Source organism: Salvelinus fontinalis, chromosome 1, assembly GCF_029448725.1.
Source record: "Salvelinus fontinalis isolate EN_2023a chromosome 1, ASM2944872v1, whole genome shotgun sequence".
NCBI classification, from domain to species: domain Eukaryota; kingdom Metazoa; phylum Chordata; class Actinopteri; order Salmoniformes; family Salmonidae; genus Salvelinus; species Salvelinus fontinalis.
In genome coordinates, this window is record NC_074665.1 from 40,837,616 (window position 1) to 40,851,096 (window position 13,481).

Below are 13,481 nucleotides of genomic sequence, written 5' to 3' on the forward strand. Positions count from 1 at the left end.
GTGTTTTTTTGTGCCTTGGGAGAAGGGTTGTCCCGATACTTGATTTGTCATGGCAAAAAAGAAGACACAAATCAGACTCCTTTAAAAAGCTGCTTTATGTAGTCCTAAAATGTTGTTTGATAAATCTTGGGAAATAAACAAATGCAACTTAAAAAAAAAAAAATCATCTTTACAATGAAAAAGTAAGGTGACCCCCGAAAGCCAGATGGAAATCAAATTTTATTTGTCACATGTCCCGAATACAACAGGTGTAGTAGACCTTACAGTGAAAACTTACTTACAAGCCCTTAACCAACAATACTGTTTTAAGAAAATACCTAAAAAAAAGTAAGAAGTAATTAAAGAGCATGTAAAATAACAATAGCGAGGCTATATACAGGGGGTACCGGTCCAGAGTCATTGTGCGGGGGCACCGGTTAGTCGAGGTAATATGTACATGTAGGTAGACTTAAAGTCACTATGCATAGATAATAAACAGAGTAGCAGCAGTGTAAAAGAGGGGGGTGCAATACAAATAGTCTGGGTAGCCATTCGATTAACTGTTCAGGAGTCTTATTGCTTGGAGGTAGAAGATGTTAAGAAGCCTTTTGGACCTAGACCATACCAGGCAGTGTTGCAACCAGTTAGGACGCTCTCGATGGTGCAGATGTAGAACTTTTTGAGGACCTATGCCAAATCTTTTCCGTCTGCTGAGGGGGAATAGGCTTTGTTGTGCCCTTTTGTGTAAATGAAACACGCATTCAGTCCTTATATTACTAATACATAGGTTATGCTACAGCAAATGTAGTCCTACCTTTCACAAGAAAAAAGTTACCATGATGAGATGAAAGGCCTACATGCATTGTGAACTGCACTCTATACTGAAATGCGCTGTATGTTCCCAACCTGAGCGTTGATGATTGATCATGCAGAGTAGGCTGTGGCCCTTAGATAAGACAGATTTAGACATTACATATAATTGAAGTTCCATTTCACGTCATGCTGTTCATATAAATCACTTTTATAATTTACCGGTTTCTCTTAGTTATTTGTCCTGGGAAAAGAGAGTGGGTTTGGGCAGGAAATCTCGGTAACCCGGATCCCGCTATTCAAGACCGACCAGAGATATGACTATTCTAGTCTATCAAAAGCTTTTTCTGCATCGAGATAAAACAGTCCAAGTAGTGATAGTGAGAACACTGAGTAGCATCCTTACCGATAAAAATGTCAATAGAACTCAGGGGGAATCCCATCCAGGTGATTTGCCTTTTATTCATGCTATGCAATGCCCTTTTGAGTTCATTGAGAGTGATTTTGGGTTCCCAGCAATGCAGCTTTTTCTGTTGAGAGAAGAGTTCTTAATTCTTTTAGAAAGGACTTAGTCTGGCTTGGTGTGTATTTACAATCAGAGGTGTACAGTTCTTTAGAGAGCTGGGAGAATCTTTGATTCATTTGGGTTCTGATAGTAATTCTCCAGTTTCAGATTCAATAGTTGCTATATCAGCTAATTGATCATTACTGCAAAGCTTGTTGGCCATTACTGGGAAGCTTGTTGGCCAGTAAATGACTGGGACGATTTCCATGGAAGTAATGGTTGAACCTAACTAAGTGGATGGCAAATTCTGCTCTCTGTCTTATCAATAAATGAAGTTTGTTGAGAAGGCTCCAACGCAGTTATCAACATTTCCATTTCTGATATCTTATTTAATTGTGATTTATTAAACTCCGATGCAAATGAAGTTGCATTCTTTTTTATAAAACCTTTGGTGTCATCCCATAGAATCCGGGGTTCATTGACTGAATTTTTATTGAGCATTATGAATTAATTTAGTTAAATTTCAAATTGATCACAGAATGTAGGATTTTGTAGTAATGAAACATTGAAACGCCATCTTGTGGCTCTTTTAGGAGATTCTGAAATGTGAAATTGGTAGTAGTGGGCATGGTGATCAGACAAGCTCATATGTTGAGTGTCTTTCTTCATTTTAGAAAATAAAGTCGCAGATAATATAACGTCTATTCGGGAGAATGTCTTATGCCTGTTTGAGTAGAAAGTGTACTTGTTTGCTTTTGGACTATGTGCTCGCCAGGCATCAATGAGGCTGGCTGTAATCAGTGAGTATATGTTGGAGAGCATTGGCTGCGTGTGGTTAGTAGTTGGTCTTATTACAGTGCCTTTAGAAAGTATTCACACCCTTTAAATATATATATATTTTTTAACAGCCTTTTATTTAAAATGGATTCAACTGAGATTTTGTGTCACTGATCTACACACAATACCCCATAATGTCAAAGTGGAATTATGTTTTTAGAAATGTTTTACAAAATAATTAATTAAATGGAAAGCTTAAATGTCTTTACTCCGTAGGTATTCAACACTTTTGTTATGGCAAGCCTAAATAAGTTCAGTAGTACAAATGTGCTTAACGAGTCATATAAGTTGCATGGACTCACCTTTTTGTGCAAAAGTAGTGTTTAACATGATTTTTTTTAAATGACTACCCCATCTCTGTACCCCACACATACAATTATCTGTTATGTCCCTCAGTCGTGCAGTGAATTTCAAGCACAGATTCAACCATGAAGACCAGGGAGGTTTTCCAATGGTTTGCAAAGAAGGACACCTATTGGTAGATGGGTAAAAATAAAAAAAGCAGACATTGAATATCTCTTTGAGCATGGTTGCAGTTATTAATTACACTTTGGATGGTGTATCAATACACTGTCAATACAAAGATACAGGCGCCCTTCCTAACTGAGTTGCCGAAGAGGAACGAAACCGCTCAGGGATTTCACCATGAGGCCAATGGCGATTTTATTTTACTTTTAATTAATACATTTTTATTATTATATATATTTTTTAACATTTAAGTTTAATGGCTGTGATGAGAGATCACTGAGGATAGATGAACAACATTGTACACTGAACAAAAATATGAACGCAGCATGTACAGTGTGGTCCCATGATTCATGAGCTGAAATTAAATATCCCAGAAATGTTCCATACGCACAAAAAGCTTATTTCTCTCAAATGTGCACACATTTGTTTACATCCCTGTTAGTAAGCATTTCTCCTTTGTCAAGATATGCCACAGGACATATGGGGGTGATTGTCTTCCGTGTCTGTGTCTTTACACCACGCGGGACTGTTTACGGTTTGTTCGGTTTGTGTAGCCTATGTTCCTATTCGTGCGTTTTCTTATTTTATGTAAGTACGTCGTCTAGGTCTGTCTACACCGTTTGTTGTTTTTGTTAGTTTAATCAAGTTCGTGTTTTTGTTCAATAAATATGTCATTTCACTACGCTGCGCCTTGGTTCCCTCAATACTCCTCCTCTTCCGAAGATGAAGAGGAGGAGGAATGCCGTTACAGAATCACCCACCAAAAATCCAGAACCAAGCAGCGGAGTTTTGAGCAACGGGAAAGTATACAGGACTTGTGGAGTTGGGAGCAAATATTTAACGGAGAAGGACCATGGGCTAAAGTGAATCACCGTCCATGGGAACAGCTGGAGGCAGCTCGGAGAGTGGAGGAAAAGAGAGAGAGGAACCGGAGTTATGAGGGAACGCGTCTTGCACGGAAGCCCAAAAAGCCCGTGAGTAACACCCAAAAATTTCTTGGGGGGGGGGGGGGCTAAGAGGTAGTGGGCCAAGGGCAGGTAGGAGACCTGCGCCCACTTCCCAGGCTTACCGTGGAGAGCGGGAGTACGGGCAGGCGCCGTGTTACGCAGTAGAGCGCACGGTGTCTCCTGTACGAGTGCATAGCCCAGTGCGGGTTATTCCACCTCCCCGCACTGGTAGGGCTAGATTAGGCATTGAGCCAGGTGTCATGAGGCCGGCTCAACGCGTCTGGTCTCCAGTGTGTCTCCTCGGGCCGGCATACATGGCACCTGCCTTATGCATGGTTTCCCCGGTTCGCCTACATAGGCCGGTGCGGGTTATTCCACCTCCCCGCATTGGTCGGGCGACCGGGAGCATTCAACCAGGTAAGGTTGGGCAGGCTCAATGCTCAAGAGAGCCAGTACGCCTCCACGGTCCGGTATTTCCGGCGCCACCTCCCCGCCCCAGCCTAGTACCTACAGTGCCTACACTACGCACTAGGCTACCAGTGCGTCTCCTGAGCCCTGTTCCTCCTCCACGCACTCTCCCTGTAGTGCGTGTATCCAGTTCGGTGCCTCCAGTTCCGGCACCACGCACTAAGCCTCCTGTGCGTCTCCAGAGCCCTGTACACACTGTTTCTTCTCCCCCTACTAATCCTGATGTGCTTGTCCTCAGCCCGGTGCCACCAGTGCCGATACCACGCACCAGGTATAGAGTGGGCTTTGAGAGTCCAGTGTGCCCTGTCCCTGCTCCCCGCACTAGCATGAAGGTGCGTGTCCTTAGCCCGGTGCCTCCAGTTCCGGCACCACGCACCAGGTCTACAGTGCGCATTATCCGGCCAGAGCCATCCGTCTCCCCAGCGCCATCCGAGCCATCCGTCTCCCCAGCGCCATCCGAGCCATCCGTCTCCCCAGCGCCATCTGAGCCATCCGTCTCCCCAGCGCCATCTGAGCCATCCGTCTCCCCAGCGCCATCTGAGCCATCCGTCTCCCCAGCGCCGTCTGAGCCATCCGTCTGCAATGAGCCTGCAAAGCCGCCCGTCTGCCATGAGCCTGCAAAGCCGCCCGTCTGCCATGAGCCTACAGAGCCGTCCGCCAGACAGGAGCCGCTAGAGCCGTCCGCCAGACAGGAGCCGCTAGAGCCGTCCGCCAGACAGGAGCCGCTAGAGCCGTCCGCCAGACAGGAGCCGCTAGAGCCGTCCGCCAGACAGGAGCCGCTAGAGCCGTCCGCCAGACAGGAGCCGCTAGAGCCGTCCGCCAGACAGGAGCCGCTAGAGCCGTCCGCCAGACAGGAGCCGCTAGAGCCGTCCGCCAGACAGGAGCCGCTAGAGCCGTCCGCCAGACAGGAGCCGCTAGAGCCGTCCGCCAGACAGGAGCCGCTAGAGCCGTCCGCCAGACAGGTGCCGCTAGAGCCGTCCGCCAGCCATGAGCGTCGAGAGCCGTCCGCCAGCCATGAGCGTCGAGAGCCGTCCGCCAGCCATGAGCGTCGAGAGCCGTCAGCCAGCCATGAGCGTCGAGAGCCGTCAGCCAGCCATGAGCGTCGAGAGCCGTCAGCCAGCCATGAGCGTCGAGAGCCGTCAGCCAGCCATGAGCGTCGAGAGCCGTCAGCCAGCCATGAGCGTCGAGAGCCGTCAGCCAGCCATGAGCGTCGAGAGCCGTCAGCCAGCCATGAGCGTCGAGAGCCGTCAGCCAGCCATGAGCGTCGAGAGCCGTCAGCCAGCCATGAGCGTCGAGAGCCGTCAGCCAGCCATGAGCGTCGAGAGCCGTCAGCCAGCCATGAGCGTCGAGAGCCGTCAGCCAGCCATGAGCGTCGAGAGCCGTCAGCCAGCCATGAGCGTCGAGAGCCGTCAGCCAGCCATGAGCGTCGAGAGCCGTCAGCCAGCCATGAGCGTCGAGAGCCGTCAGCCAGCCATGAGCGTCGAGAGCCGTCAGCCAGCCATGAGCGTCGAGAGCCGTCAGCCAGCCATGAGCGTCGAGAGCCGTCAGCCAGCCATGAGCGTCGAGAGCCGTCAGCCAGCCATGAGCGTCGAGAGCCGTCAGCCAGCCATGAGCGTCGAGAGCCGTCAGCCAGCCATGAGCGTCGAGAGCCGTCAGCCAGCCATGAGCGTCGAGAGCCGTCAGCCAGCCATGAGCGTCGAGAGCCGTCAGCCAGCCATGAGCGTCGAGAGCCGTCAGCCAGCCATGAGCGTCGAGAGCCGTCAGCCAGCCATGAGCGTCGAGAGCCGTCAGCCTGCCATGAGCGTCGAGAGCCGTCAGCCTGCCATGAGCGTCGAGAGCCGTCAGCCTGCCATGAGCGTCGAGAGCCGTCAGCCTGCCATGAGCGTCGAGAGCCGTCAGCCTGCCATGAGCGTCGAGAGCCGTCAGCCTGCCATGAGCGTCGAGAGCCGTCAGCCTGCCATGAGCGTCGAGAGCCGTCAGCCTGCCATGAGCGTCGAGAGCCGTCAGCCTGCCATGAGCGTCGAGAGCCGTCAGCCTGCCATGAGCGTCGAGAGCCGTCAGCCTGCCATGAGCGTCGAGAGCCGTCAGCCTGCCATGAGCGTCGAGAGCCGTCAGCCTGCCATGAGCGTCGAGAGCCGTCAGCCTGCCATGAGCGTCGAGAGCCGTCAGCCTGCCATGAGCGTCGAGAGCCGTCAGCCTGCCATGAGCGTCGAGAGCCGTCAGCCTGCCATGAGCGTCGAGAGCCGTCAGCCTGCCATGAGCGTCCAGATTTGTCAGTCAGCCATGAGCGTCGAGAGCCGTCAGCCAGCCATGAGCGTCGAGAGCCGTCAGCCAGCCATGAGCGTCGAGAGCCGTCAGCCAGCCATGAGCGTCGAGAGCCGTCAGCCAGCCATGAGCGTCGAGAGCCGTCAGCCTGCCATGAGCGTCGAGAGCCGTCAGCCTGCCATGAGCGTCGAGAGCCGTCAGCCTGCCATGAGCGTCGAGAGCCGTCAGCCTGCCATGAGCGTCGAGAGCCGTCAGCCTGCCATGAGCGTCGAGAGCCGTCAGCCTGCCATGAGCGTCGAGAGCCGTCAGCCTGCCATGAGCGTCGAGAGCCGTCAGCCTGCCATGAGCGTCGAGAGCCGTCAGCCTGCCATGAGCGTCGAGAGCCGTCAGCCTGCCATGAGCGTCGAGAGCCGTCAGCCTGCCATGAGCGTCGAGAGCCGTCAGCCTGCCATGAGCGTCCAGATTCGTCAGTCAGCCATGAGCTGCCCTTCAGCCAGAAACGGCTTTATACCCAGAACTGCCCCTCAGTCCAGAGCTGTCTCTCTGTCCGGAGCTGCCTTTCAGTCCGGAGTTGCCCCTCTATCATGATCTCCCTCTCTATCTTGATCTACCTCTATATTCTGATCTATCCTTCTGTCTGGTGCTATCCCTCTGTCTTGATTTATCCCTCTGTCCCGGTGCTGTCCCTGTCATGGATGTTACTAAGAGGATTTTGTGGGGGTAAGATATGGGTGGACATTTTTAGGGGTAGATGGAGGCTGGGATTGACTATGGTGGGGTGGGGACCTCGCCCGGAGCCTGAGCCACCACCGTGGTCAGATGCCCACCCAGACCCTCCCCTAGACTTTGTGCTGGTGCGCCCGGAGTTCGCACCTTATGGGGGGGGGTTATGTCACGTTCCTGACCTATTTCTGTTAGTTTGTTATGTGTGTTAGTTGGTCAGGACGTGAGGTTGGGTGGGCATTCTATGTTTTCTGTTTCTGTGTTGGTTTTGGGTTGCCTGGTATGGCTCTTAATTAGAGGCAGGTGTTTGGCGTTCCTCTAATTAAGAGTCTATTTAGGTAGGCGTTGTCACAGTGTTCGTTGTGGGTGATTGTCTTCCGTGTCTGTGTCTGTACACCACGCGGGACTGTTTACGGTTTGTTCGGTTTGTGTAGTCTATGTTCCTATTCGTGCGTTTTCTTGTTTTATGTAAGTACGTCGTCTAGGTCTGTCTACACCGTTTGTTGTTTTTGTTAGTTTAATCAAGTTCGTGTTTTTGTTCAATAAATATGTCATTTCACTACGCTGCGCCTTGGTTCCCTCAATACTCCTCCTCTTCCGAAGATGAAGAGGAGGAGGAATGCCGTTACAACTATTCCTAAACATCCATCCTGTTTGCAATAAGGCACTAAAGTAATACTGCAAAAAATGTGACAAAGGAACTTTTTGTCCTGAATACAAAGTGTTATGTTTGGAGCAAACACAACATACCACTCTTCATATTTTCAAGCATGGTGGTGGCTGCATCATGTTATAGGTATGTTTTTCCTCGGCAAGGACTAGGGAGTTTTTTATGATAAAAAGAAACAGAATAGGGGTAAGCACATGCAAAATCCTATAGGAACCTGGTTGTCTGCTTCCCAACAGATACTGGAAGATAGATAGACTAATTCATATTTTAGTAGGTCAATAACCTAAAACACAAGGCCAAATATATATATATATATACTGCATTTTCTTACCAAGACGACAATGTTCCTGAGTGGCCTAGTTACGGTTTTGACTTAAATTGCCTTGAAAATCTATGGCAAGTCTTGAAAATGGCTGCCCTAGCAATGATCAACAACCAACTTGACAGAGCTTAAATAATATTTTTAAAGAATAATGGGCAAATACGTTACAAACCAGGTGTGCAAAGCTCTTAGACTTACCCAGAAAGACTCACAGCTGTAATCGCTGCCAAAGGGGATTGTAATATGTTGAATACTTATCTAATCAAGATATATTAGTGTTTTATTTTCCATTTAGATTATTATTATTTTTACATTGACTGAGTATTTTGTTTAGATCATTTAAAAATGACAATTAAATTCCAACAAAAAATGGATAGTCAAGGGATGTGAATTCCTTCTGAAGACACTGTAGATTTTGTCCCACGTGTCCAAAATGGCATTCATGTCTGTCCCGTTAACCCGTTGGAATTCAGTTAATCCTAACAATATGCTGTTCAGAGAATCAAAAACCTAGGATCATATGAATTTGGAGTATACACATTAAAAAAGGCAATTTTCTTTCCATTATGGATATTTAAGTGATTCTGCCTTCCTGGTCTTTGCCTTTACCCAATATGGTGATTTTGAGTTTCTTTTGTATCATTGATTACACCTTTTGTTTTGTTTGGGGCTGAAGAAAAATAAGCCAGTTTGTACAAATGGTTCTCTATTCTATGTGTGTCCTTTTGGAGCAGGTGTGTTTCTTGGAGCATTGTTATATCAATAGGGTTACTTGCTAGAAGATCAAGACAGATGGAATGTTTGATAGGACAATTTAGGCCTTTCACATTCCAAGAGAGAATAGCTAGTGTTGCCATTATTTTTCAGAAAGTAATGTTAATGATATCATTGTTGTCTTTAGTGTTATTGAGCCCATGGATGTGTAACAAAAAGCAGAACTTACACGGAAACCCTCCGATTGGTCCTTCCCCACTCAGAATACCCTTGCTGTAAACCATACCATCCCTCCCTAGTCTCCATCCCCAAACTATATTCCTTTTGTAAAACCTTTTTACATACAAATTAATCAAATCCAAATATTGTAGCCTTACTTATTGAATGCCCACTGTTCAACTAAGTTACCTTACCGTAACCCCTTTTTTCGACCTCTTTTTCTTCTTCTTTGTATCAGGCATTGGCTCACCAGCGCCTACATCCTCTTTGCCGTGCCCTACTTTGTGTACGACATCTACGCCATGTTCATGTGCTACTGGTACAAGCTGCGCATCAAGGGTCATGAAGCGGACAGCGGCGCCAAACCCCTGGGTGCGGCCCTGACCAGCTACCTGCGGCGCGAGTTCCTCATGGTACTCCACCACGTCGTCATGGTCACCGTGTGCTTCCCCGTCTCTGTGGTAACTGTCGCCCAATGACGACATTCAAATGCTGGGAGAATGACGTGTGAGCGAGTGAGTGTTTATAGGAAGTATCTTGTGTGTCATTATTAAAGATATTTGCCGGTATTTGGTAGGGTACACAGGCAAATCTTTGTGGCCGTGTGGTTTGAGTTTCCGCCCGGATATTGGGAAGTTGGCTGTTTGATCCCTGGTCGAGTCCAACCAAAGACTCAAAAAATCGTCTTGATGCCTCTCTGCTTGGTACTGAGCATTAGGGATACAGATGGATTGGGGGTAAGGCCCTGTGACAGACTAGCCTCCTGTCTTGGGGGTGTACTTGTACATCAAGCTGCATCTTGCTACAAAAACAGGATAAAGGCTCCTGCCCTATGGACAAGGCTTACTTTACACTGGTAAAAAAGTTTGTTGAAGGCTTATTCATGATGATAAAACATGACTTTCAATGAACTGTCTTCTTCCTCTTTCCCCCAGTTCTGGCGACAGGGCAAGGGGGATTACTTCCAAGGCGTCATGTTCTTGGCAGAAGTGAGCACTCCGTGGGTCTGTCTGGGAAAAATCCTCATCCAGGTACTTCAGTTTTTTAACTATTGTGTTCAAAGTACTTATTGAATTGCACACATCTCTAGGTGTTCCACTCGCGTTTCAATTTCTCTGACTTTTAATTGGACTAGTGGTTCCTGGCATGTGGCTCATCACTCTGTCGTGTGTGTGGTGTATAACAGCACATCTGTAATATGATTACCTCAATTACAGCAGTATACACTGAGTATTCAACAAATGAACACCTGCTCTTTTCATGACATAGGCTGACCAGGTGAATCCAGGTGAAAGCTATGATCCCTTATTGATGTCACTTGTTAAATCCGCTTCAATCAGTGTCGATGAAAGGGAGGAGATGGGTTGAAGAAGTATTTTTAAGGCTTGATAAAATAGTAAAAAGAATGAGTACATGTGTGAGTTGCGATTTATAGCAGAAAAATGCTGCAGTAGCTGTTTAAAAAAAAATTCTGCTGTTTTGTTTCATAGCTGCTGATTGCACAAATATATATGAATCCTATATCCCACCTCGTGCAGCGACACTGAGCTGTGCGCATTGAGTGAAGTGCTGATAGATTAATTTTTGGGGGTGCTGCGCACCGGCATAAGTTGGTCTAATTTACGCTAAAGTATAAAGATGGCGCCGATAGACATGGCCGCTCTGTTTCTAGCTCGTAAGCAACTTTGCAGTTTTATTTTTTGTTGTTATTTCTCACATTATTAGCCCAGAATGTTTTTTGTGTTATTACATACAGAAATTACTTTTGGCTATCAGAGCGGCAGTAACTCACCAGCATTTCGAAGAGAAATACGACTTTCCTGAACTGGATCCTTTTTTTCGTACCCCCCAAGGATGAACTTATTCCAGTGGCTGCTCCAAGACCCCGCCGGCAGAGAAGATGTATTCGGAGTGAACTTTTAGTCCAACTCAGTAGGTGTACACACCATCCACCGCTTCTGAGTGTATTGCTCAATAATGTTAAGTCCCAAGACAATAAAGTAGACGAGCTCAGGGCAAGGATCTCCTTCCAGAGATACATCAGGGACTGTAACATACTTTGTTTCACGGAATCATATCTCTCCAGATATACTGTGCCCGTCCATACAGCCAGCTCTCCGGGAAGAAGAAGGGTGGAGGTGTATGTTTCATGATTAACTACTCATGGTATGATTGTGGTAACGTACAGGAACTCAAGTAATTTTGTTCACCTGACCTAGAATACCTCACAATTAAATGCCGACCGCATTACCTCCTGAGACAATTCTCTTCGGTCATTGTCACAGACGTTTATATTCCCTTTCAAGCCGATACCACGGCGGCTCTCAAGGAACTACACTGGACTACACAGGAGTGGAAACCGCATATCCTGAGGCTGCATTTATTGTAGCTGGGGACTTTAACAAAGCAAATCTGAGTAAAAACCTACCGAAGTTCTCTTAACACATTGCCTGCAGTACTCACACTTCAAAAACTCTCAACCATTGTTACTCTTCCTTCCGGAATGGCCACAAGGCCGTCCCCTGCCCCCCTTCGGCAAATCAGATCACAACTCCATTCTGCTCTAGGCAGAAACTCAAACAGGAAGTGAACAGATCTAGTAAGGTCTATTCAATGCTGGTCAGACCAATTGGAATCCATGCTTCAAAATTGTTTTGGTGACGCAGACTGGGATATGTTCCGGGTTGACATGGTGACTGAGTTCATCAGGAAGTGTATAGGGGATGTTGTTCCCAATGTGAATATTAAAACCAAAAACTATGGATAGATGGCAGCCTTTGCGCAAAACTGAAAGTGCGAATCACTGCATTTAACCACGTCAAGGTGACTGGGAATATGGTCGAATACAAACAGTCCTGTTATGCCCTCCGTAAGGCAATCAAACAGGCAAAATGACAGTACACAGACAAAATGGAGTCACAATTCCAGAGATTTCCAACAATCATGGTTAACAAAGGGAAAACCAGCCACGTCACGGACACCGACGTCTTGCTCCCTGACAAGCTAAACACTTTCTTGGCCCGCTTTGAGGATAACGCAGTGCCACTGGCGCCGGCCGCTCTCGTTCTCCATGGCCGACGTGAGTAAGACATTTAAGCGTGTTAACCCTCCCAAGGCTTCAGGCCCAGACGGCTTTTTTCCGGATGCCCCAAACAATCGGAAAGGGGATATATCAGAGAAAATGACTTTACCTCTGTCCTCAGCAGTCCAATCCCTGTACCTTCTGCAGAATATCAGTCTGTCTCTGATGTTTTTCCTGGAGAGAAGTGGCTTCTTTGCTGCCCTTCTTGACACCAGGCCATCCTCAAAGTCTTCGCATCACTGTGCGTGCAGATGCACACCTGCCTGCTGCCATTCCTGAGCAAGCTCTGTACTGGTGGTGCCCCGATCCCGCAGCTGAATCAACTTTAGGAGACAGTCCTGGCACTTGCTGGACTTTCTTGGTCGCCCTGAAGCCTTCTTCACAACAATTGAACCGCTCTCCTTGAAGTTCTTGATGATCTGATAAATGGTTGATTTAGGTGCAATCTTACTGGCAGCAATATCCTTGCCTGTGAAGCCCTTTTTGTGCAAAGCAATGATGACGGCACGATTTTCCGTACAGGTAACCATGGTTGACAGAGGAAGAACAGTGATTCCAAGCACCATCCTCCTTTTGAAGCTTCCAGTCTGTTATTCGAATTCAAACAGCTTCTCCAGCCTTGTCCTCATCAACACACACCTGTGTTATCGAGAGAATCACTGACATGATGTCACCTGGTCCTTTTGTGGCGGGGCTGAAATGCAGTGGAAATGTTTTTTGGGGGGAATTCAGTTCATTTGCATGGCAAAGATGGACTTTGCAATTCATCTGATCACTCTTCATAACATTCTGGAGTATATGCAAATTGCCATCATACAAACTGAGGCAGCAGACTTTGTGAACATTTATATTTGTGTCATTCTCAAAACTTTTGGCCATGACCTGTATATACTGTATTCTATTGAAGCTCCGAGACATGATTATGTCGAGGCACAGACCTGGGGAAGGGTACCAAAACATTTCTGCAGCATTGAAGGTCCGCAAGAACACAGTGGCCTCCATCATTCTTAAATGGAAGAAGTTTGGAACCACAACTCTTACTAGAGCTGGCCGCCCGGCCAAACTGAGCAATCGGGGGAGAAGAGCCTTGGTCAGGGAGGTGACCAAGAACCCGATGCTCACTCTGACCGAGCTCCAGAGTTCTTCTGTGGAGATGGGAGAACGTTCCAGAAGCATAACCATCTTTGCAGCACTCTTCCCATCAGGCCTTTATGGTAGAGTGGCCTAGACGGAAGCCACACCTCAGTTAAATGCACATGACAACCTGCCTCGAGTTTGCCAAAAGGCACCTAAAGGACTCTGACCATGAGAAACAAGATTCTCTGGTCTGATGAAAACAAGATTGAACTCTTTGGCCTGAATGCCAAGTCTGGAGGAAACCTTGCACCATCCCTACGGTGAAGCATGGTGGTGACAGCATCATGCTGTGGGGATGTTTTTCAGTGGCAGGGACTGGGAGACTAGTTGGGATC

General features: G+C 47.6%; 1 protein-coding gene across 5 annotated transcripts in view; it reads left to right on the plus strand.

The window, feature by feature from the left end:
- tlcd3bb (TLC domain containing 3Bb) overlaps nucleotides 1–13,481 on the plus strand; it is a 56,875-nt gene that overhangs the window by 38,056 nt on the left and 5,338 nt on the right. For all 5 annotated transcript variants that reach the window (XM_055921298.1, XM_055921291.1, XM_055921286.1 and 2 more), the window contains exons 4-5: nucleotides 9,166–9,388; nucleotides 9,863–9,958. In XM_055921298.1, coding sequence (XP_055777273.1) covers nucleotides 9,166–9,388; nucleotides 9,863–9,958 — 319 coding nt within the window. The remainder of the gene's footprint in view (nucleotides 1–9,165; nucleotides 9,389–9,862; nucleotides 9,959–13,481) is intronic.